Consider the following 24,233-nt stretch of genomic DNA (forward strand, 5'->3'; position numbering starts at 1 on the left):
TCTTATATTCACACTTAGGAATGTCACGTAATGAAAGACAAGAAAGGAGCTATACGGATGCAGTGGGATAGAAAGAGACTTTATTATAAGACATCAACGAGTTTCGAGCGCTGCTTAATTTAACTCTTAATTTTTTTCAAAATCTTAAAACATCGGCATACCTGTGAAATGAAATGCCATTTTTTTGTACACCAGAGCTTTTACTGTTCTTGCCACACAATTTTACACAACAATAATGCATATTTTTCATAGCAAAAACTTCTTCGAGCTAGCGATGTTTATAGACTGAGCCCAGTCCGTTTCCTGAAAAGTTTTAGCTCAATTGAAAATCGGAAAGTAGGTCCATCAAGCCCTAGCGTAGCGTAACCATTAACTAAGATTTTTTCACAAAATAATCTTGCTTATTGAATAAAATGATAAAATATTTGCACAAAACGAAATAAAAACTTTTATTTAACTACGTTAACCGGCTTCTTACACTATTATGATTTTATTAATGCTTCTTATGCTCTTAATTTAACAAAATAGGTACCTATTGATTCGAATATTTCGCCTGGAATATCATAATTACCTGTTAAACAACACGACACTAGTTTGACAGCAATACGTTTTTATAGTGCCCTCCCCGATTGATTTATATTTTCTACTTAATTTAAAAATATAGGTGTTACGATTCCATGTGTTTGTAAATGAATAAAACATAAATGTCGGCCGTGGCGACTAATGTCGAACTTAAAAACGGTCCTTGGTCAGGTTTTTCATTTGTAGTCTGCCTCTTTTGCACTCATGGGATGTTCATATTAAGGTCCGACCGAGAACGCTTTTTTTGTCTCGGCCGAGACCGAGACCGAGACCGAGATTCAATGGGATTCTCGGCCGAGACCGAGACCGAGACCGAGAATTTATAAAATAGAGAAAAAATACGAGTTTTGCACTAAAATTGTTTTTATAATCGAAATTCGACGATTTATCAGAAAAAAGTTATCATAATGAATTCGTAGCTACGTTATAGTTACGTCATGTCCTTATAATAATAATAATAAGTCGTGTCAGCGAACGGTCTCATAGCGAAGAGTCTCGACCAACACCTAGAGAGACTCTCGCTAGGTGGCTGGATCAAGGGTCAGATGCAGAAGGCAGTAATTTTGGACACGGCGCGTATAGTACGTCGGTTCCTCTCTCTGCGGCCCTGACCACCGGCAGCTTGGGCCCTGCCCCGCTGCCGGTGGTCAGGGCCGCGGCGGCACCCTAGGTTAGGTTTTTTATAATGTGTTTATATCTTTTGTATTGTTTTGTAAGTGTTTTTATATTTTACTTTTATATCCATATTATAAAAATCCTAGCCTGAGAAAAGAAATGAATAAAGGAAATAATAATAATAAATTCTTTTATTTCAGATACATGCGATCCATAATTACACAATCATTATGTCTGTCGGTCTGTGCGTATGTCAGCCATTTTACTCAAAAATAGGGTAGCCATCCGTCCGGGCTTCCCCGGATTTGTCCTAGTTTAGAGGGCGTCCGGGGGGGGGGGGGGCGGGGGGGGGGCTTCTTTTGTAGTCAGGGTTGAAATTTTTAAAGTCTTAGGCCGCCCGCGACACACGCACAACCTGTTTAAAAAAACCTGTTAACATGTCCGAGTTCTGGACTCTAAAATTCGGGGTTTTCACGCGTCTTGTCCTGGTTTCCAAATTTTAGAGATGGCAACCCTACTCAAAAAACTATACGGTATATTTTATAAACAAAGTTGGAACGTAGGTGTAGATGTATTATGTAAGTCGCTTCTTAGTTTCGAAAAAAAAATGTAAAATATGTTTTCAAATATAATTATACTCCGTATAAATGTAACAAAAAGTAAAAAAAAAATCAGGTGGCTCATCATTAGATAGGTCTTTAAAAATACAGAAAGGTTGCTAAAAACGTTTTTTTTGATTAAGTAAATACATTTGACAATAATCGCTTTAAAAAATAATTGTTTGATCTCCTCTAACTTTTGAACCGGGAGAGCAAAACGATTTAAAAATTTCTAAATAAGCAAATAAATTTTCAGGGAAATTATTTGGAATATGGTCGGTTAAGCCATTTAAGAGATATAAAAAAACTGATCTTATTAAAACGACGAAAGTGCCACTAACATACGCTCTTTTGCTTGTACGGCTTTTTTGTAGTGTATGAAGGTACGGAACCTTCCATTATGCGTGGTCCGACACGCACTTGGCCGGTTTTTTCAGTACAGATGTGCACCAAAGGAGGTAAAATAACAATAATCAAAATAAAGAGTTCTATATTGTAACCCAAAATATCCGCCACAGGTGTCGTTTTGTACTTACCTACTGCTTTGCTTTTTCCCGTTAACACAAATATATTTAGTATCAAAATATCCAGTGTCATCTTCCACTCACAACAAGTTAATGTAAGTTAAATCCCGATAACAATATACACTCATTTATTCATCAATAACAACAACCACAAAACGAAAAAACCAAATGAACAAGTCATTACTTGCAACCGCGCCTATCCGATCCCAACACTTAGTATTTCATAAGTAATTGGCTTAAAATGTGGCTATGAAACCAATTTAAATCACAAAAAACGTCACCACAACCGGGCGATGCAACCAACGAGTGGCTTAGACCCCGGCGCTCGTGCGCGGAAAATTCAAATTCACCAACGATAACTCATTGCTTATTCTCGGTCTCGGCAAGAATCTCGGCCCATTTTGGCCGAGAGCCGAGACCGAGATCTCGGCTCGATTTTTGGCCGAGAATGCCGAGACCGAGACCGAGACCGAGATCTCGGTCGGACCTTAGTTCATATACATGATGGCTTCCCTTTTGCACACTTCAGCTAACTTTAAGCGTCAGCATCATCGTAGATCTGTGATTGCATCTAAATTTTTCAAATTTGCCGCCTTGTCCTACGGACGAATATATGTGTCCAGCCTATGTAGAATCGATTACATATATATATATAAATATTTTGAAGCCACGTTTCAGTAATAAAATATTATGTATAAATGTGGGTCTGTAATGTTTTAAGGACTTTGGATTAACATTTTGTCAATTATTTATTATATAGTAGTTCTCATTACGTCGACCACATTAAACATGCCAAAATAAAGACATACCTATTTAGATAAAGTTACTTTTACATTAAGTACGTAATAAGAAGTAAGACCGATTAATATCGTGCTGACATCATAGTCACTCTAATAAGTTTGACAATATACCTAGTCTTGTATTTTTATCATAAAATTGAATAATTGTCACTTATCTGTGAAAAGATATTCCGCAATCAGCATAGCTTTCACTCCTGCAACCCTGCAACACAACATTTTTTAACCATTTTTTAGCAATATTATACGTATCAACTAGTGTTTTCGGAACCGGTATTCTTTTTGAGAACCGGGAATTTCGGTACTTTTGTATTACGGAACCGGGATTTCCCGGTTTTTTCGGTATTTTCGGTTCTTGCTAGTTTTTGTCATAGAAAACAAGGGTTATGCTTCAAAAGTAAACTCTAAATTCTGTATTCAAGTAACTTTAATTCGAAATTTTTTCTTCTATTTTCTGTTCTCATACCTAGTAGTAGGTAATTGTATATAAATCAGACTATAATTAATCATAGTGTTATGTTATTGTTAGGTACTAAAGTAAGTATTTACTGTCAATTAAAGGGTAAAAATAAGGCAGTCATCTTAGATTCCTTAACATTTAGAATTATCTTAAACATTTTTAAAGAAAACAAAATTAATCTATTTTCTATTCTCATACCTAGTAGTAACCCAAGTAGCATTTTACTCCATTTAAGAGTACACATTTAGTTCCCAGGTGTACTTGAAGCATTATTACAGTTCACTCGTGATGTATAAGCTGCATTATTGCGATTAATAACACCTATACCTGTCTAAGGGACTTATAGGAGGGTAGAGTTATACTTTTATACGACTGTTGGTGTTATAATATTCTAACAACTATCCTTTAGTCAGCCGTCTGACTAAGAGCATTATAGGAGGGTAGAGATACGGCAACCGCTGTTTAACAGCCTACTTGTACGATGTTGTAGAGCTAGCATTTTAATAGAACACACATGGTCATTTATAAAGCCAAAAGCTGTTATGTTTACTTGTTTGAGACTGTTATACAGCTAGTAGCTGTAGTAGGACTTGTTTGTGATCATTAAAATAACCTTTTTTTACTAGCTGTACATTAGTTCACATTAGAATAAATTTATAGACATTGGCTCTGTAGTGGTACAAATGTGGGACTTTATATAGGTAACAGCATTCTAACAGAACACATGTGAACCTATTATACGCTCACCGCATTAAATTGGAGTTATATCAGTTCACATAGCCGTATTTCATTTCCACCATTTTGTTCTGCGTAACCTAAAATATTTACCAAATAAATCTCCAAAATTATCATGCAGATTTATCACAAAATACGCAGATAGAGCGATTGAGTTTTGGTTTCATGCTATAATTAATTACCGTAGTATAATTATAATGCCAATATAATGTCAAAAACTGAAAATTGTTGATTTCCTCTCAGCCAGTTTTAAATATTTTAAAATGAATATCGCGTTTTTACAGAGGCGCGTGAATATTTTAGCTGTAAATATGTATACATTTCACGATAAACTTGCATTCCCATAGCATTTAACATTATTAAGAATTTAAAACAGGTACTTACCGCGTGTTATCATAAAATTTATCCAAAGGATATCCGCCGGATGGCACACAAAAAACCAAACTAATGAGGAATAAATAAAATAAAGAAATATTATAATGGACCCACGTGAATTTTAGGTAGCACTTGAGTACTTTTGTCGGATTTTATAACTGTGATAGCTGTGTATTTAGCCACTTGTTACTCTTTATTACACTCATGTACGTTGTATGGTTCACACTGCGTCCCATATAGTGCCATTAGTCAGCCTTAAGTCCGATGTTACTACTTAAACTGCTATTATAATGCTATTATACTGCTAATGTACAGCCATAGTGAACTTAAGGCTGTCTAATTTGTGCCCAAACTGGTTCTATAAGAGCATTATAGCAAGCTATACAGCTCTTATACAGCTGACTTACACAGCTTGTGGAGTACATGTGAACGACTAGACATCTCATATAGAACCCCGAATGCCACTTGGGAAGTAATTATATATAAATCAGACTATTGTCAATCACAGTGTTATTCTTAGGATCTTAAGTATTTACTGTCAATAAAATGGTCAAAATTAGGTAGTCATTTTAAATTCCTTAAACATTTAGAATTATCTTAAACATTTTCAAAAGCAACAAAATTAAACTATTTTCTATTCTCATACCTGGTAGTAAGTTATTATATATAAATCAGACTATAATCAATCACAGTGTTTTTGTTAGGTTCTTAAGTAAGTGTTAACTGTCAATAAAATGGTAAAAATTAGCCAGTCACCTGAGATTCCTTAAATATTTATAAATACCTTAAACATTTTTCAAAGAAAACAAAATTAAACTTTTTTACCAAAAAATATTTAAAAATAATATCTCTTTCCGAGTACCTACCTATTCATAAAATATGGCGTATATACTTACTTTCCTTCCTAGCAACAGCGAGCGAGTGTAGGTAGTTATTGGTAATATCGAGCGCACCATTAATTTCGCGCGTTATTTATTTTAACGCTGAATTATTCACGTTAGTTTTGAATGTTTGAATAGTAGAAAGTGTGGAAAATTAAAGTAAGAGTAAATAAGTAAATAGTAGTGTGAATCGCTTAATAAAAATAAAATTCCCGAAAGTACCGAAAGAACCGGGAATCAAATTTGGTTTCCCGGTTCCATTTTACTGACAAAAGAACCGGGAATTCCCGGTACTTTCGAGACCGGGATTTCCCGGTTCTGAACCCTAGTATCAACGCTGGGCGGCGCCATTAACGTATTTTGAAAATACACGAAAGTATGTCATCAAGTTGGGGATACCAATTAATATTCAAAGTTACTTCAATTTCTACCATATTAAATTTAATGTTTTTTTTTTGTTGTTTTAATTAGTTAATAATATTAGCATCATAATTAATTGCAAATTACTTAAAAGATATCAGAACCCGTAATTTGAATATAGCGCTAAAATAGTATAAGAAGATTATTAATTTCATTAGTATATTGATATTATTACTACCACAATGGTATATTTTTAAGAATGGCAACATGTGCGAGTGAGACACAGGGCTCTGGTTTTGCTATCTCAAGTGGACCGTTTTCTCTAGTCTGGTACGAACACCTTTCTGACTCGGTGATAAGGTTTAATTTGGTATGGCAAAAAAGTAATTGCGTTCTCCACTTTAATATATACCTTCATGGTTTGAATTTCCACCCGTAATGCCCGTTCGGCATTTTCATTTTCATTCAAATACAACTAGAAAAGTATTGCGGATACGGATGTGAAGGCGGGGTCGTATTTTATAATTAAATGGCTATACTAACCTCCTTGTGAGTATTTTTTTTGGTCCAGTCACCATAGTTTGTGAGTGACTGAGCATATCTCTATCTTGCTCTCACTTATATAGTTGGTCAAGCAAATCTTGTCAGTAGAAAAACGCGGCAAATTTGAAAAATCGCGGGCTAGCAACACTGTGTTCGAATAATTCCAAAATCGCGTGTAATCTGTGTTTTATCTGTAGAATGTGGATCGTCCATCTTGTTTGTTTACATTCCGAATCGGTGCTAATTCAAGAGAAATTTCTGCTCCCAGCATTAAAATAAATATCAATATATTAAATAATATTGTGCATGACCATAAGCAAAGTCAAGATGCCTACAATGTAAGTAAAATCATGCTGGTTGATCTTAACCATTAGAAAATTTTGAGGTTATGATAATTACTGGAAGATCCCGGAGAATTTTTAAGATAATGTGCAGTTTTTTCTGTTTCAGGGTTAAAAGGCTTAAATAAAGATAAAACGTATGCCTAAATATATCCAATAAGATCACGAATTGTGCCCTCGAAACCGCAACTGATTCGATTGTTCCCAATATCAACAGACGAAGTCCTCAAATATTTTCAAAGGTAACTTTTTTAAACAATCTTAAGACGTTTAAGAACCTTGATTATACCTACTTTCTTTCGCAACATCTACCTAATACTTCCATATGTTTGTTGCAGGATTAAAACTCGCCCAATATAAGGCGTTCGTAAAAGTTTCTCTTCATACAAAACTTACCTACGGCGGTTTACGTACATACGTGTACAACGCAAACAAGACGAAAAATAAACTTGTTAATTAAAAAAACTAAAAAAATTGGGACAATAGTTTAGATTATTATTGTAAAAGTTGTCCGTTTGTTAATCATCACGAAAATATATTATTTAGGCTGATTTGTTTCATGCACTCAGCTATTGCACATGTATACCTATGGAAAATCCTAGTTTATACTTTCTGAAGTCGGTATGTACCTATTTAAGAGAAGTTTTAAGTCGCTTAACCTGTTTGTTCAATAAATTAAAATAATTTATTCAGTGTGCATAATTTTAGAAAAATATTTTAACATTTAAATCATACCTTCTTTTATCCAGAAACAATATAACTCCATATTACTCACATGAGTGGAAGTTGTTAAGTTTCCATTGTCAAGGTATCTTTTATTAATATTTTGAGTACCTGAAATTGTGTCAGTTCCTTACAAGTCTTGAATAGACTAATGTGAAAGTTAATAAAATTTCTTAACAGCATTCTCCTGATATCTAAATGACTTTTTTAAATATCTACATATAAAATATGATCTAGCCGATACATGTAAATATCTAACATTTTTAGCCCGTATAAAAACAGTAGTGTGAGCAAAACCTTACCAAGCTAGCATGTAAGAGTGGTCCCAGAGATATTGGAATATCTCTGTACTATAAATTAGGAAAATTGCTTTAGACTAAGTTTTATGTGTAACTACTACTATAAGAATAAATTTTGAAACTTGGAATGGAAACTTTTAACTTGAAATTACAAATTTTCAAACAGATCTGTTTTATGCTTAAGATGCAATAAGTGACTAGGTACAAAGTATTCTGATGCTTGGTTGGAGTGGAACAGTAACATTGGTAACTTAATGATATTTTTTCAATGAATGACCTGAATTAAGTGTAAGTAAGCTAAAGTGACCCGTATCTTAATTGCCTTGAAATTAAATGAACACCAAAATATCTGCAGTTGTGTTTTTATTTATTTTTAATCTGTATATTTATATAAGTGTATTGTAAAACCATTTCAAAATTACACTGGTATGTGAAATGTGACATTGTTCAAGAGAAATACACTAATTTACAATTAACAAGTGGCATAATTATTTTCTTTGGGCTCCTTCAGTTTCTGAACTGATGTTAAAAACAGCTTTCTACCATTAAAAACAGCTTTCTACCGTGGTGCTCATGTTTTCTTTGCTATATTTGTCTTCTAAGTTTGCTAAAAGAGAATAAAACCATATCAAAATGATGTAAATAGTCCAGATATTTGATATTTAATAAGCCCTGCAATTGTGACAAGAATAGTTACAGTGATACCCTACCAGGGCTACCGCTGCCAGTGATGGCTCAGGGGTTACTTACCTAGGTTTTAATATTTACCTAAATAAAACAATGGATTGTTTTATTCTAGTTAAATTCAGTAGTATAGGTACCTACTAACAGCTCGTTTGGTAAAAAGTACTCAAGTGCAAATGCCTTATCCTTTACATTTATTTAGCTATGACATCTTCATGTTTAAGTTGAATATATATGTAGCAGATCTGCTCCTAAGCATACCAAAGGTTAAGAATGCGAGCGCTCGCCTTTTGCGTCCACCTTTTACTAAGCATACAAACCTTTATTTTAATTCAATCTATTGATATATTTTTCGATTGTACCTACCTAAATATGTCTAATTAGCTTTTGAAGGTTGCATAAAGGAGCATTTGTATTGCATTTTATCATGATATATCTTTAATATTGAATTCCAACCGAGAAATCTGATAATATATTAAAATCCAGCTACCTGCGGAAGCAATGATTTGATTCAAACATTATTTTCTCCAGCATAGTCCGTTTGCAAATAGGTATTTTTTGATCTCGTTTATCGTATTGATTGACATCGTTTTTACTCCAGTTTAAATTGTCCCTCTCATAATAATAACAATTTCCAAATGCTTCAATAAACCGCGAGCGGCAATTTTAGTTGACGTACGAAGAGCGCGCTCAGCGGAAAAAAAATATGTTTCGTTTCGATGTACATTGCTGCTTTTTTTTTTTTTTTTTTTTGGCATCGCGCTCCTGGCGCATTCAGCCAAACGAGTAAAACGGGGAAACGGAATTAAAGGATTACATTATAACGGATATGTCGGAATTTGGATAAGGATCAGGGAATGGTAATATATTATAATTTTATATTATGACGTGAGAGGAATGAATACAATGATTTAAATATATATGGAGAAGAATTATTAATATACAGGAGTGTTCTAATAGATGTGTGGGAAACGGAACTTTAAATCTGACAGCTGGTCTTAATAATATAGAACGGTCATACAGGTTACAATTACCTGAAAAGAATATATGATTAAGATCAGCGGGATCAGCTCCACAAATACATGCGGAACTGGCCACGCGATTTTGTAGTTTCAGGTGTTCCGGTGTACATACGTGACCCAATCTCATTCGAATTAACATACTGGTTGCAGGCTTTGGCAAAGAGATTTTAGCAAACCAAGGTTTGGCAGGAATTGATCTTTGTATGCTCCGATAATGTAACGCAGCGGCACCCGCACCAGATGCCCATAATTTTGTCCATTCCTTTCTTAGGTATATTTTAGGCAGTGCCAACAGGTCTTCAGCAACATTCTTAAATGGAAACATGTCTCCAGAACTAATAGCATCACGAGCTAAGTCATCCACCCTTTCATTACCTTTAATCCCTCTGTGTCCAGGGATCCAGGCAATGGAAACCGAGTAACCTTTAAGATGACATTTTTGCAGTAGACTACGGATTTGATAAATAATTGGGTTATTAGATTTAGATTTGAAAGGAAATTTAGATATTGATTGAAGAGAACTTAAAGAGTCTGAAAAAATGACTGTTTTTTTAAGATGCATTATGATGATAAACTCTAATGCTTTAAGGATTCCAAAGCACTCACCACTATACACAGAGGATTCTGGACGGCAATTTTATCTTTTGGTAAATATTAGATTGAATGTGAAGCACACCAATACCGACACAACCATTGATGGACATCTTAGAAGCATCTGTATACATATGGTTAGCACCCTGATAATCAGTATCAATAAAACTCAGAAATTGTTGATTTTGATCTATATCATTCTTTGATATACCTATATCCAGGAGAACTGGTGGAACTAGTATAAGAGACTCATATTCATGCTGAAAAATGGGAAGTGATGAAGAGCTAATAGTGGGAGCTGAAATAGATTTAAGTTTTTGAAAACTTTTGATTAAGCAAGGAGGGCTCTTGTGTTTCCAATAGTTGGATGTACTTATTTGAAGTAGAAGGTTAGACAAGATAATCCAGAGTTGGTGATTAGAGAATTGGGAGCAACGGAAAATAAATCTATCACAAAGATATTGGCGTCGTAAATGGAGCGGAGGCTCACAACACTCAACTTGCATAGCATTGATAGGGCTTGATTTCATGGCACCACAAATTATTCTCAAGGCTTTAGATTGAATATGATCTAGTTTTTGGAAGCCAACGACATATCCAGGCTCTAACAAAAATGTCCCATAATCTAAAATGCTTCTTATTAAGGCATTGTACATTAGTTTCATACAAAAAGGATGGGAACCCCACCAAACTCCAGAAACACACCTAAGGATATTAATATTTTTTTTCACATTTAGAAACTATGTACTCACAATGTGGGAGGCCTGTTAATTTACTATCTAAAATGACACCAAGGAATTTAGTTTTATCTTTTACTGAAATGGAGTAGTTATCAAATTGCACATTGATTGGAGGAGGAAATAGTTTTCTAGTAAATAAAACTACAACACTTTTAGGAACAGAAAGTTCTAAACCATTAGAATCTAACCATGACCTCAAGAAACATAAGGAACAAGTGACTGATCTACTAGCCTGTTCAGGAGAAAGATTTGATGAATAAAGTAATAAATCATCGGCATACTGTAAGACCCTAACAGTACCATTTAGAGATGACTCTAAATCAGATGTATAGATATTGTATAATAATGGACTTAATACAGACCCTTGTGGTAGACCTCTCCACACTAAACGAGAAATTCTATTGTTGTCATTTATAAGACTGATGGACCGTTCAGATAAAAGGTTTATTACAAAATGACTTAACATTTGTGGAATGCCTAACTTGAAAAGCTTTTCCTGTAACACTGAAACTAATACATTATCATAAGCAGCACTTATATCCAGAAAAGCAGCTACTACTGACTCATTTTTAGAAAATGCCAGTCGTATATCTGCAATTAATATTGACAAACTATCATAAGTAGATCTACCTTTTCGGAATCCAAACTGACTATGAGATAATAAATGGTTCTTTTCAACAAAAAAATTCTAGCCTGTTTTTAATTAAGTGTTCAGCTACTTTTGCAAATACTGAGGAAAGGGCAATAGGGCGATAGAAGAAACATCTGATGCTGGTTTATTGGGTTTTAAAATAGGAATAACTATCTGGGATCTCCATGAATCTGGGACTATACCGGACTGGATAACCGAATTTATTATGCTCAGATAATAAGTAAGTATGCCATCACTGGCATTTACTAAAAATGAGTAAGGCACACCATCTTCACCAGGAGCACTATCTTTTAAATTGCTTAAAACACCTTTTAGTTCCTCCATTTTAAAAGGGCAATTAAAAGTGGAGTCTAAGGAAGGATCATATAAAAAGGTTGCAGGTTGGAACACAAACTCTTCAGGAACAGATGAAGGTGCTAGTCTGTCTATAAATTGTTGTGCAAGATTAGGAGGCAGTGTACGCCTTGAGGGTTCATTGAATGCATGTCTGAACCTTTTGATGTTGTTCCAAACTATGGAAGGTTTTACATTAGGATTGAGAGACGCACAGAATCGTCTCCAACCTTCATATTTCTTCCTACGTAACAATTTTTTAGTATCACGTGCGACCTGCATGTAAAACTCAAAGTTTTCAGTAGTCATAAAATGACGATAAAGTTTTTCAGCCTCCTTTCGTTGTTTAATGGCTTGGGAACAATCCTGATCCCACCAAGGAGGAGAGGGGATTTTATTAATTACAGTATTTTTTACAGGAAATACATCATCAGCTGCTTCTGTAATCACCCGGGCCAAAGCAACCGAGCAACCAACTACGTCAGTATCATCTAAACTAGGCAAAAAACAATAATTTCTTCTCTACACAGCATTTAAAGTTTTTCCAGTCAGCATTACATAGATTGTATTTAAGCCTAGGGCTAGGTTTCGGAGATGGTCGTGTAGATGAAGGAAATGAGACTATAATTGGAAAATGATCACTACCAAATGTAGAATCTAGAGTTTGCCAGGTGAAAGAAGATGCCAGTTCAGCAGAGCAAATGGATAGATCAACAGCGCTGGGTGATTCTGTAGGCGCTGTACGGCGAGTTGGAGAGCCAGTATTTAGGACACAAAGATTGTGATCATCTAAGATTTTTAAAACACGATGTCCATTATAGTTGGATACTGAACTGCCCCAAAACTGATGGTGTGAATTGAAATCTCCTAGAATCAACAAGGGCCTAGGTAGAGAGGAAATTATTTGTTCTAATTCATTAAAAATAGAAGATGATTGATGAGGAATATATACAGAGAGGATGCAGATGTTATTTACAATGGCAGCAATAATTGAAAAATCATCACTATGAGATGGGAGATGAAGAGATGAAAATGATTCAGAATTCCTGACGAGTAAAGCTACTCCACCCCACCCGTCAGGACGGTCCTCTCTGAGGCATGAATAGCCAGTAGCTCTTAGAAGAGCTCCAGGCTTGAGCCATGTCTCAGATAGGGCAAAAACACAAGGTTTAAATTTATTTAGTAAATGAATGAAATCATGTTTTTTATTGATTATGCTTCTGCAATTCCATTGTATTATATTGTCCATTGTTTTTAATTGCAAATGTAAGAGAGTCAATCATAGGGGCAACGTGGGACGGTAAAGTAAGGTTTGGCTTGGACAAAAGAGTTCTTAAGGCCTCAATAGACTCAGCGATTACTAGTCGTTCTTCCTTTTCTGTTTCCTGACGTAGAGCACAACCGTTTGCAGGAGAAGGGATGGAGTATTCACTTATTATGGCCCGATGTGCAGCCACATCATAGCCATGGGTAGTCTTTTTAACAGAAGGACGAGGTTTCAACAAAATAGTTTTTCTGCTGCTATGGCTAGGAGGGCGCATATTCGAACTAGGGTTTGTAACTGAATTTTGAGCACTATTATGTGGTAAATTTGATTGTATATGTGGTTGTGACTTAACCATATCAGCAAACGATTTCGATATAGCTGGGTGCAGTTTAACGGCTTCTCCATAGGAGATGCAGTTATTTGCCATACTGACTTTAATTTCTTTTTGCCTTACATGTTCTGGGCATGACCTGTTTGTGGCAAAGTGAAAGCCATTGCATAAACAGCAAATGGCATCCTCCTCCTCCACTGCACAGGTATTTCCAGGATGCATTTCCCCGCACTTGAAACATTTAGGCTTCGAACGACAGTTATTTTTGGTATGTCCAAATTTACAGCATAAAAAGCATTGAATGGTAGGAAAAATGTACAATTCAACGGCAAGAGAGTTGTAGCATGAAAAGACTCGTTTCGGTAATACTTGACCGTCAAATGTCAATACAACTGTCTCTGAGGGTTGCCAGGTAACAGAACCGTTAACCACAACTCTGTGGTTCAAAACGTCGTACTTTTAATACTTTTCCACACCCCATGGGCACGGAAATGTTGGAAACTATTTCCTCCTCCGACCACTGTGCTGGAATACCTCGAACCAAGCCCATACGGGTCACAGAAAACGACGGAATGTATGCGGTAAGATTTTCTGATTCAAGACACGTATCAGTAACAAATAAGTTTGCGTCAACGTAATTTGAAAACGACATCGCTATACGTGTCCTACCAATGCGCTTAACACTTCCATTTATAATGTTTCTGAAGCCTTTTTTTTAGTAAAAATTTCCCAAAGGACACCGGGTGCAGAGATGATTTTGCATCTGTTTGTTTCATTTGTACGTGCACCGTGAAGGGAGCAACATCGGAAGATGAAAATAAATTCCTGCCAACCTTGGTATTAGAAGAGTCATTTTTTGTATTTAAGTTATCCGAAGAGTTTTTGGTAACCTGAATGTTAGAGTTTGAAGGAGCTTGGGTTTCTTGTATGATGTTCTGACAATCGCACGAATAGTCCCCGCCATTATTTTTCCTTCTTTTTTTATTACATGTTTTGCATCTTTTGTGACTCTTATTTCTTTTCAATTCACTTCTGCTCCCCACAGAAGAGTCCGTGTCCATTGCTGAATCGATAATAACATTACTTCCGACCTGGAGGTTATCACCTCCAGGGTCGGGAGGATCGTCATCCCCCATTACATATATACGAAAAAAACTTACCAACTACGACGAAATTACACTAATTATATATACAAATACAACAATATATACAAACTATGTGAAAAATTATATACAAATTACTGATTCCCTGATCTATAATATTAAAATGGAAATTAAATTTACAAGAAACCTAAAACTGGACCGCCGCGTTTCACGTTTCCCGCGCTTTTTTTCCATTGCTGCTTTTCTTAGCGCAATACTGCTCTGTGAGTGTTGCCATACTTCAGTTTGCTTTCCATTGCTACTGACAGACTTTGCTTGACAGACTATAGCTATTTTAATTAACAAACGTACGGTGGCTCACCTTCCACGCGATCGAACACGCTGCGGATCCACAGACCATTTGCTCGAACCGGACTAAAAAAAAATTAATGTTGAGAAATAATGTTTATAAAATTAGTAGTAATTAATATTTAAATATTAAAAAAATAAAGAATAATTATATTAACTTAGCGCTTGTACAAACAGAATAAAAAACCGATAATATTTAAAGGTACGTCCTTACGTGTTTAATGGCGGGAAATGAAAATCACTTGACAGTTGACACCGAGTTCACGAGTTGTGACTGCTTATTAACTTATTATTGAATGTGAGGAAATGAGGAAATAAAACAAACTGTTTATTTAGTATTTTATGGGTTATTTGTAATATTCAATTATAAGAAGCAGCGTCAAACGTACTGTGTCAGAGGAGGTGTCGTTATCTTTACAAATATGGACGAAGAAGGCCAAGACGGGCCCTTCACGGTTTGGCAAATGTTCAATGCGCCGACTATGGTGCTCTTCAACAACTTGGAAAACGCAGCCGACGGTCTTGAAAGACTATTAAATTCAATAGTCAAACTATCAGGGTAAGTACACGCTATTATTTCTTTGTAGAATTTGTCTAATTATCTTAGAAAAGTTCAAAATATATACAATATTCATATACAATTTCGTTGAAGAAATTACTAGTGAAAAGCCAATTTTGAAAGGAACCTATATGTTTTCAGTGTTTCAGAAGTCCTAGTGCCTCGGCCAGGATCGACAAAGTATCCTGATGTGTATTACAGTGCATTTAATACTTGGTTGATAGGGCGGCTTTTTTATGTGTGGTCAGTAAAGGAGTTAAACAGGTAAATCTTAGTGTTACCTTTTGAATATTTCTTTAAACAAATTATAGATTAATATTTAGACCATACGTCACTAAGTGCAGATTTTTCAGTCCCCAGTTAAACAGACTTATAGGATTTGCTGCATTGATAACATGATTCTCATGTGTCATTCTCATAACTTAATTCATTGGAATAGTTATCAGACGAGTTAAATGGTAACTGAAAAATCAGCTCTTAGAAGTTGCTATGAAGAAAACAATTGCAAAGGAAGGTAGACACTCAAGTCCTCATCACTGTCCCAGTACATGTCAGCTTTAAACTTAATGCCATCAGCAATAGAGGTGACAACAGGCTGTCATCTTTTGTGTCTAGCACTGGGATGTTTACCTTACACAGGTTTACCTTTATAAACCTATTTTTCCTATTAGATAGAAGTATATTTTTATGTAAAATTGTTACTTATTCTCTGGCTGCTCATAGATCATTTTTGTAAGTCTCTGGGTGGCTAAAGTTTATAATAAATTCACGATTACAATTTAGCAGTGGTGGATTTGCCCTAAGGCCCTAATAGAGTGCTCAGATATTAGGGTTACTAAATATTATGGGTCCTGAGAAAGGTGCAACTAGAACTTACTAGAAGAAGGTCTGGGGCCTAGGGCAGCCAAGACTGCAAATCCGCAATACTATTTAGAAACACTAATACTAGTTATGTTGGCATTCTCTGTTCCTTATTTTATAATTAATTATGAATTGAAAACAAAAATATATAAATAAATAAAAAATTATGAATTGATGTTATTTCCAGAATACATACATTAAGTAAAGATGCGCAGTTGAAAATTCTACATATTCTGAGTATGAATGATGCATCATTTTATGACAAATTGCATTCTGAATATTTTTCAATACTCAATAAACTTATTCAGTGTTATAATGATGCTGCAAACAATCAACTTGTAGAGATATCTTTAGAGCATTTTACTCCAGACAAAGTTGTGATTCCAAATGTGGAATTGAAGTTAGAACCAATTTATGTTCAAATAAAGGATTTAAAGTCATGTAAATCAATGATAGATCTTACCTTGCAACTGCTGTCCCAGAGCATTGCATTTAAAGCCATAGCCATTGATCAGTACAAGGCAGAATATGAGAAAGTCTTTGAACAAGTGCTGTATGTACTGGACAATTTTAGTACAGATTTAAAACTTGCATCATTGAAGTTTTTTGCTGATTTCTTTACAAACTATGAGCAAATGGCTATAGGCAAATTTCACCAAATTTTCCCAGAGGTTTACAAAGAATTGTTGAAGAGCTTAGAAGCTATGATTAAGTCATTGAATGTGTATTATGAAAAAGGTGAAGTGGACAAATTAGATTTAGAGAACTTCAAATCTATATCTTTGACATTAATGAAGTTCATTGAAGGAAACATAGAGCAAGAATACACAGAACTATTAACTACAATATGCACAGTTATTCTTCGAACGAAGAGCAATGATGTTTTTGGCAAAGAGTTGAAATTATATTGCCTTTCAATGAGCAGCAAAATTGAGCTACCAGAAGATTTGATGGAGATAAAAAAACGAGATGCTTCCGAAGTAAATATGCTTGCTGAATGCTATTGCAGTAGCATCATATCGCATATCCAGAGCAATATAGAAAATAAAAGACCTGTTAATTTAACAGAAAACTGGTATTATAATCAATTAATGTCAGTTTTTCAAGAGTTACGAAAACTTGACAGCATATATGGAGAAAAAGTGCTCTTTGAATATACATTACATAAATGTCGAGCAGTTTTGAGGATATTATACAAAGTTTATGTACAAAGCATGAAAAGTAATAGAAGAGAAGAATACATAAGCTACTCTTCTTTGTTGAGTAAAGAAACAGCTAAAGGCGTATGGGCATTACAACTGCGAAATGTAACAATATTTAGAGATGAACTATTGCAGCTTCCAGATATCCTGGATATAATGTTGAATATGATATTAGACACAATAGGTCTTTTAGACAAATCTACATTGGCAGTTGATGAAACTAATGAACTACTCCGGTTGATAAGTCTGCAGACCTCTTCAGGGTTTTCATCATTTTCTTCCAATTTTGATCAAAAGACAACAGCCGTTGTTTTGAAACATGTGCTAGCCGCATTGACCATTTTGAAGAAAAATAAAGTAAATGAGGCTTGGGGCAGATTTGTGACTCTCATGTTCAACAACTTGATCAAAGTTAAAAATGAATTGATTTATCTAGAGGTAAGTTTATATTATTATTTTTTGGATGATTTACTGCTGTCTTGAAGTAAAATAAGTAGATACATGGATGCACTTCATAGAAAATTTACTATACAAAAATTACTTTATTACTCTTTTATTGCAAAAAAGTGTAGGGTAGGAAGCCCAGCTTGTTACATAATACAATATAGTGGTTGCTGGCCGTTAATCTGATAATATAGCTTTTAATAGGTTAACACGCCACACAAGTGCCACAAAGATAGTTTGGCATGCAAGATACAGGAACAGTATAATGTTCTCATGAAAGATGCACAGTGTTAGTTAGTTAGTTAGTTAGTTAGTGCTTCTGGGCATTTTCCGCAAATCGACAACCATTGTGCCTATTGTGTGTGAAACGAGGTACCGCTACTCTAACCACCTCAGCTCCTCCAAGAAGCCTAGCACAGTTTTCAGGTTGCTAACTGGCTCTCTTAGTGTGCACGGAGTCCCTAGGTATTTGTTCCTGTATACTACAACCTGTTTGCAGTCTAGGAGAATGTGTTGTTTCCTCTTCTTCCTTGCACGCTCTGTACTGTCTGTTTTACCCATATTGTGTAGGTGTTTGTTTAATGTGTTATGTCCTGTAATTAATTCAGATTCAGAGTTTTATTTGCTTAAACATGGTATTTACAATAGGTCTTAAGTAATAATAATATAATAGAACTACATGTTTAGTCATAGAGACATGCAAATATTATGTAATGTCATGTGTGTCGCATGCATTATATTAAATTAAATTAATTAATAACTAGGTTTTTACTAACAAGGTAAGCTTATAACTATGAATATATGTCATTAAGGTATTCCTGAACGGTGTAGTAGGCCTTAGTTGCCAAAAAATTATATAATGCAAGTTTAAATTCCTGAACATTTTCTAGTTCGTAGAAAAAGCGGTTCTGGGAGATCAATAATTAATTTTCCCCTGGTGCCGTATACTATTGAATGTGGTGAATTGGTTCATATTAATCCTACTATTTTACATACTTGGTTTCTAGTGCACAGCAGCTGTGTAAATGCACAGTGTTAAACATCTTTAAAAAAAGTGACTTACCCACATTACTATTTTTTTATATTTCAGGTAATATCACTAAGCAGTCTCCTTCTCATCAACAAAGTTCTATCAGCCAGCAAACTCATTGGCGACATACTCATGCCCGCATTCCTCACTAAAAACAAACACATACAGAAACTCCTAACCAAAGAACTACCCGCAATATCTTGTATAGCATTGGGCACATACAGTGTTGTATTAGACCATGCTGATGGGACTGAAGGCCATTCGATATTCAATAATGGCACAATAAATTTATCTATAATTTGTTCTGATTGCCATAAGACTGATGAAACTAGTTCTGAACATCTGATTCTTCATTCAGAAAGTACCAATGCCTCAGAGAACCAAACAACAACATTAGGTTTGAGAAACCTCTTTAGCAAATTCTTGAATGCTACTCAGTATGTAGACCTGAATAATACATGCTATTGGGATCTTGTGAGGAGATTATGTAGGCACTATTATGTGTTTAATGGTGGTGTGCCGAATGATATGGTGTGTGAAGAGAATTGTCATCATATTTTGGAAGCTCTCAAGCCCCTGTTGGGAAATCAAGAGGTAAATATAAAATTTACTTGTATAGTTGCTGGTGTAATAGCAGAAACTGACAATCTCAGAACAAAGTTAATTAATGTCCGCCTGTTCCTATCTCTAGATGAAGATGTAGTGTATTTATTTGAATCAAGTTATCATAACATTACAGCGTGTAGGGACGCCCGGCCGGAAACAGGCGGGCTGTCGATCACTTGTCGCGTTCATTCAGCCCAATTCCCTGAAGTTGGAGCTGCAGGTTACTGTCCCGGCGGCATTCCCACACTATTCTTCAAATCTTCTCGTTTTCCTGCAGAACAGATGGACATCTTTGGGTTCGATATCCTCTAGTTCGTTTTCTTTCAGTGTGTCTCTACCGAATGTATTATATCGCGGTGCCGCATACATAATAAATCTGCTAGTAAGTGTAAGCTAGTTTCCTCCTGACCACAGCGTGGACAGGAGGCGTCTCTACTGATTTTCATTATCTTAATATGTCTATTGAGAGTGTTGTGACCAGTAATGATACCCATCAGTAGTCTCAGACTGCTCTTACCTAGTTTCAAAAGCATTCTGGCCTTGAACGTCCAATTCCCTGAATGTCCATTTCACTCGAATGTCCATTACCTCGAATGTCTAATACCTGATATCTGGTTCTCCTGTGGTCTATACCTTTAATTATCATCTTCGACTGCCTGCAACCAGTCTCTTCCTCCCATTATCTCTGTGCTTCCATCTCTTTTACCTTCTCTTCATTCCTATCTCTATCGCACATGTGTAAATTATATTGCTGTCCCGACCATGCCGGCTGTCAATGACACTGTGCGAGCGGGACAATAGAGATAGGAGCAAGCGGCTCAATGTACGAAATTCCTTGTAGTAAGCGTCCTTTCTTTAGGTGGGATATACAAAATTTTAATTACGCCATCTAGTGATATTTCATATCGCCAGATGACAATCAAAACTTAATAAAAATAATTAAACAAAAATCAACCTTGTTTTGTTACTAGTATGGTTTACTATGGCTCTAATAGTTCTAGTGATTACTGAGTTGTTGTTTCCACCTGAAGATAGTTTAAACCTGGCCAGCCTTCAGCCTTTTTCTTTACTTGATTTTTTGATAATATAATTTATTACACTATGCTTGTAAATTGACTTACTGCTTTGGTTTTTTTCAGGACACCACAGAGTTACATGCACATAAAGATAACGCACTAAATTTGTGTGTGAATCTACTCGTTAAATCAACAAGATCGTGCCTAGAAGACAACTCTCATAACAGGCAGACACAAACCCTTAACAATATAAAGGAGTTTGGTATTCACGGCAATGAAAAAGTGGTTTTACCAGTGACAAAGTTGTTGGTATATTTTATTATGCATCCACAATGTTCGCTTGGGCCCAAAGCGGTTCTCTACCTAAGAGAAATATGCGAAGTTCACGGATATACACCGAACCAAGTATACCAGAGATATAAAAAAGACTATTGCAAACTGTTTGTAGAATGCAGCTTGTACAGTGGAAAAGAATTCGCTGTCTCACTTCTAAAGGTTGTAAGGGCGTTTGGCTTCGTCGGCTATAGAGATTTCGTCTCAAAAGATGTCCACCACTTTCTGCCTTACCTCATGCCTTATTCGGTCATAGTGAAGCAAGTACCAGCCATGATTGAGGAAATAGCATCGCTAGTCCAATGCTCAGTTTCAGATTTCCTAATCGACAGATTCCCACACGTTTATGTGCACGTATATTTGAACGAGACGAAGGAAGTTGCCCAGAAATGCAATAACACGATAGAAAAGCTGACGAAAACGTCGACTCTGAGCCTTATTAAGAAGCATTTTAGAGTTATTCTGACTGAATTCCTGCTGCAGTACTGCTGTAATCCTGAGAAAGTTTTAAACGCGTGCAGATACTTGGCCTGTCACGACCCTGATGTGTCCACACCAGATGGAAGCATGAGCATGAGTACGTCACAAATAGCAGATTTCCTAAATCCGAAATTCTTAGGAGTGCTGGCATACTTTGATCACAAGCTGGTCAATGCTAAAGTAGCTTTGTCCGTGAAACGGAAAGCGTTAAAAAGCTTTCCTGATATAATGCAACTGATGGGAGAAAAGTACCTAACACCGTTGAGGTTTAAAGTATTAGCTACGTTGAGATCGGCCCTTCCCTTAGCTAAGGAATTTCCGAAAATCCTTGCCGATGCATGGGGTGCTTTCATACACAACATAGACAGCATCTCACTAGGGCCATTACTGACTAACCTAGCCGTTTCTCTCTTACAACAGCTTGAACACGCGCCTCAAGAAATCAACAAGATATTCCAGTATCTCGTTATAAACAACGAAAACTTACTAAGCTCTCACATCCCTGAGCTCTTCTTTTTGGAAGACACAAAATTGTCAGAGAAAATTAAAATAGTTGTAAAAAGACACGTGAAACGAACGCAGCCTGAATCGTTCCTCGATAAAGTGAAATGGTACTTGCACCATTTGGATCAGGATATACCGCGTATAAAAGCATACGCTTTCAGCCAGTTGGATAAGCTGCTGAAGAAGAATAGAACTGAGATTCATAAGGCTATATTTGGTGGGAAAAACATCGATTCGGCTATAGTTGAGCTAATAGATGCGTTGCTACAAGGTGAGTGGTATCCGTTCATAAAATTGTAGTATCGATTACACTAAAAATCGTAGAAGTAGAATAGCGCTGCGTGGCTGCCGTATATTTCGCGGCAAATAATTCGCCAAAAGCTATTTGCCGCGAAATATACTTGCATAATGAAGACTCGTGAATATCAACTGTAGTTGCGTATGTGGGAGTAGCGTTGGCCTCACTATAATTAATTTCCTCTCGATTGAGGATTAAAATTATCTGAAACTTGCCAATCTAGCTCACACAAAATCTATTCGCGTCGTGCAGCGCCATCTACAGCTACATCTAAATCGAGAACTTGACCTTGACACTTCATACCAATAAGTGCATGCTCCCTATACTTATTTGAAACTTCCTTTCCAGGTTGCAAGCACCCAGACCCCCAAGTAAGCGCGGCCAGCGGCGCCTGCCTGGGCCAACTAGGTGCCATAGAGGCAGGCCACCTACCCCGCCAATACGTACAACCTGACCGGTCGCCGTTCGCTTTCTCTATTGGAGACAACTGCTTTGCTGCCACAGCTCTCATGGAACTTGCCAGGGCTTTTCAGTATGAGAAGGATACTATGGTAAGTCACCTATTTTTATTATAGCTTAAATGTGTTTTTGAAGACTGTCTAGGCCAACTAGGCGTAGTAGAAGCCGGGCACCTACCCCGTCAATACGTAGAACCCGATAGGGCCCCGTTTGCTTTCTCTATTGAACACAACTGCTTTGCTGCCACATCTCATGTAACCGCGAGCCAGGAACAGGGCGATAACTCGTATAGTGGTTAACGGCTATGTAGGATGAACCCTCGTGGACGTCAGCTACCGCCATATAGTGTATATGCTATTGTTGATTAAAAAAATCGTGAGCCGGTTGTGTCGCGGTGGAAAGAACGTCAGCTAGTCGCATGAACATGTAAAAAATTAGGGCTTTTCAATATAAGAAGGATACTATGGTAAGCACACTTTTATATTTTATGATCTTTTAAGATCTATATGAAATTGACTGTAGAAACGAATGGCTACTTCCTTAGGTTTTTTAACACAACGAGAAACATATAAGTATAAAATACAGTTAATAATCGCACATAGGTAAACGTTTTGTCGTTGCTTCAGAATATGGACAGCTATGCTCTAACGATACAAGAGATCTTGAAGATATACGACATTTCACCGACCGGTAGCAAGAAAGACGTGTGGGACAGCTTTCCGGAGCACATGCACCAGATCATGTTTCCTCTGTTGAGTTCGAGGTTTGTTTGTGTACTAATATTATACACTGTGTTTCGGAAAATCAATAGGGCACCATTATACACATGAATGCATACTCAGCATCAGCAATATTCTTATCTTTCTACTGGACCTTATGGTATTGCAATAAGGTTTACTTTTCAGTGAACAATGCAGACGATGGTACTTAAGACACATGCAGAATTTTATTACCAGAATGTTTTCATACATTATATTTTCTACCAATTTTATACAGCTATTACAACAACAAGTATAATATATTTTTCTCAAACTTGCTATGAAATAATGTCATGACTTACGTCAAATTAGGTACGGAAATACTACATATCAGGTGCGATGAGTGAAGATGATATGTAAAGGAATTTCATACTGCCTTACACACCTAGGACTGTAAAGCAACCTTCTTTTGTTTTTTAACGTCAAATTGTGACACAACGTCTTGGCATTCAATCATCAACAATAGTACAGTCAGCGTCAAATACTTCGTAGCAGTCAAAGTGGCCAAATAGTTCGGTACACCATACTAAATATATGGTGTACCGAACTATTTGGCTACTTTGGTTGCTACAAAGTATTTGACGCTGACTGTACATTGTGCAACTAGGGGGGTAAGTGAAATATTGGATACGAGGGTGATTATTTGATTGCAATATTCTTACCCCCGGAGTTACACACAATGTTTTTCATCACACTTGCGAAAAAAAAAAAAAATTAAACGAAATAATTCTTAAATACGGTGACATATCAAACATTCGTCCGCCATTTTGTAATTTCT

At 36.1% G+C, this 24,233-nt stretch overlaps 1 protein-coding gene and 1 long non-coding RNA gene across 2 annotated transcripts in view; both read left to right on the top strand.

Annotated features, from left to right (window-relative positions):
• Positions 1-10,177: 10,177 nt before the first annotated feature.
• LOC133522383 (uncharacterized) lies at positions 10,178-14,457 on the top strand. The gene is made up of 2 exons (XR_009800048.1): positions 10,178-11,743; positions 12,276-14,457. It is a non-coding gene; the product is annotated as an uncharacterized LOC133522383 (long non-coding RNA).
• A 721-nt stretch (positions 14,458-15,178) lies between these two features.
• The window catches only part of LOC133522365 (serine/threonine-protein kinase ATR-like), a 44,617-nt gene continuing 35,562 nt past the window's right edge, over positions 15,179-24,233 (top strand). The window contains exons 1-7 of the mRNA XM_061857680.1: positions 15,179-15,464; positions 15,606-15,728; positions 16,513-17,965; positions 19,062-19,595; positions 20,747-22,211; positions 22,587-22,789; positions 23,324-23,460. Coding sequence (XP_061713664.1) covers positions 15,328-15,464; positions 15,606-15,728; positions 16,513-17,965; positions 19,062-19,595; positions 20,747-22,211; positions 22,587-22,789; positions 23,324-23,460 — 4,052 coding nt within the window. The 5' untranslated portion in view covers positions 15,179-15,327. The remainder of the gene's footprint in view (positions 15,465-15,605; positions 15,729-16,512; positions 17,966-19,061; positions 19,596-20,746; positions 22,212-22,586; positions 22,790-23,323; positions 23,461-24,233) is intronic.

The sequence above is a fragment of the Cydia pomonella genome, chromosome 10 (genome assembly GCF_033807575.1).
Source record: "Cydia pomonella isolate Wapato2018A chromosome 10, ilCydPomo1, whole genome shotgun sequence".
Taxonomy (NCBI): Eukaryota; Metazoa; Arthropoda; class Insecta; order Lepidoptera; family Tortricidae; genus Cydia; species Cydia pomonella.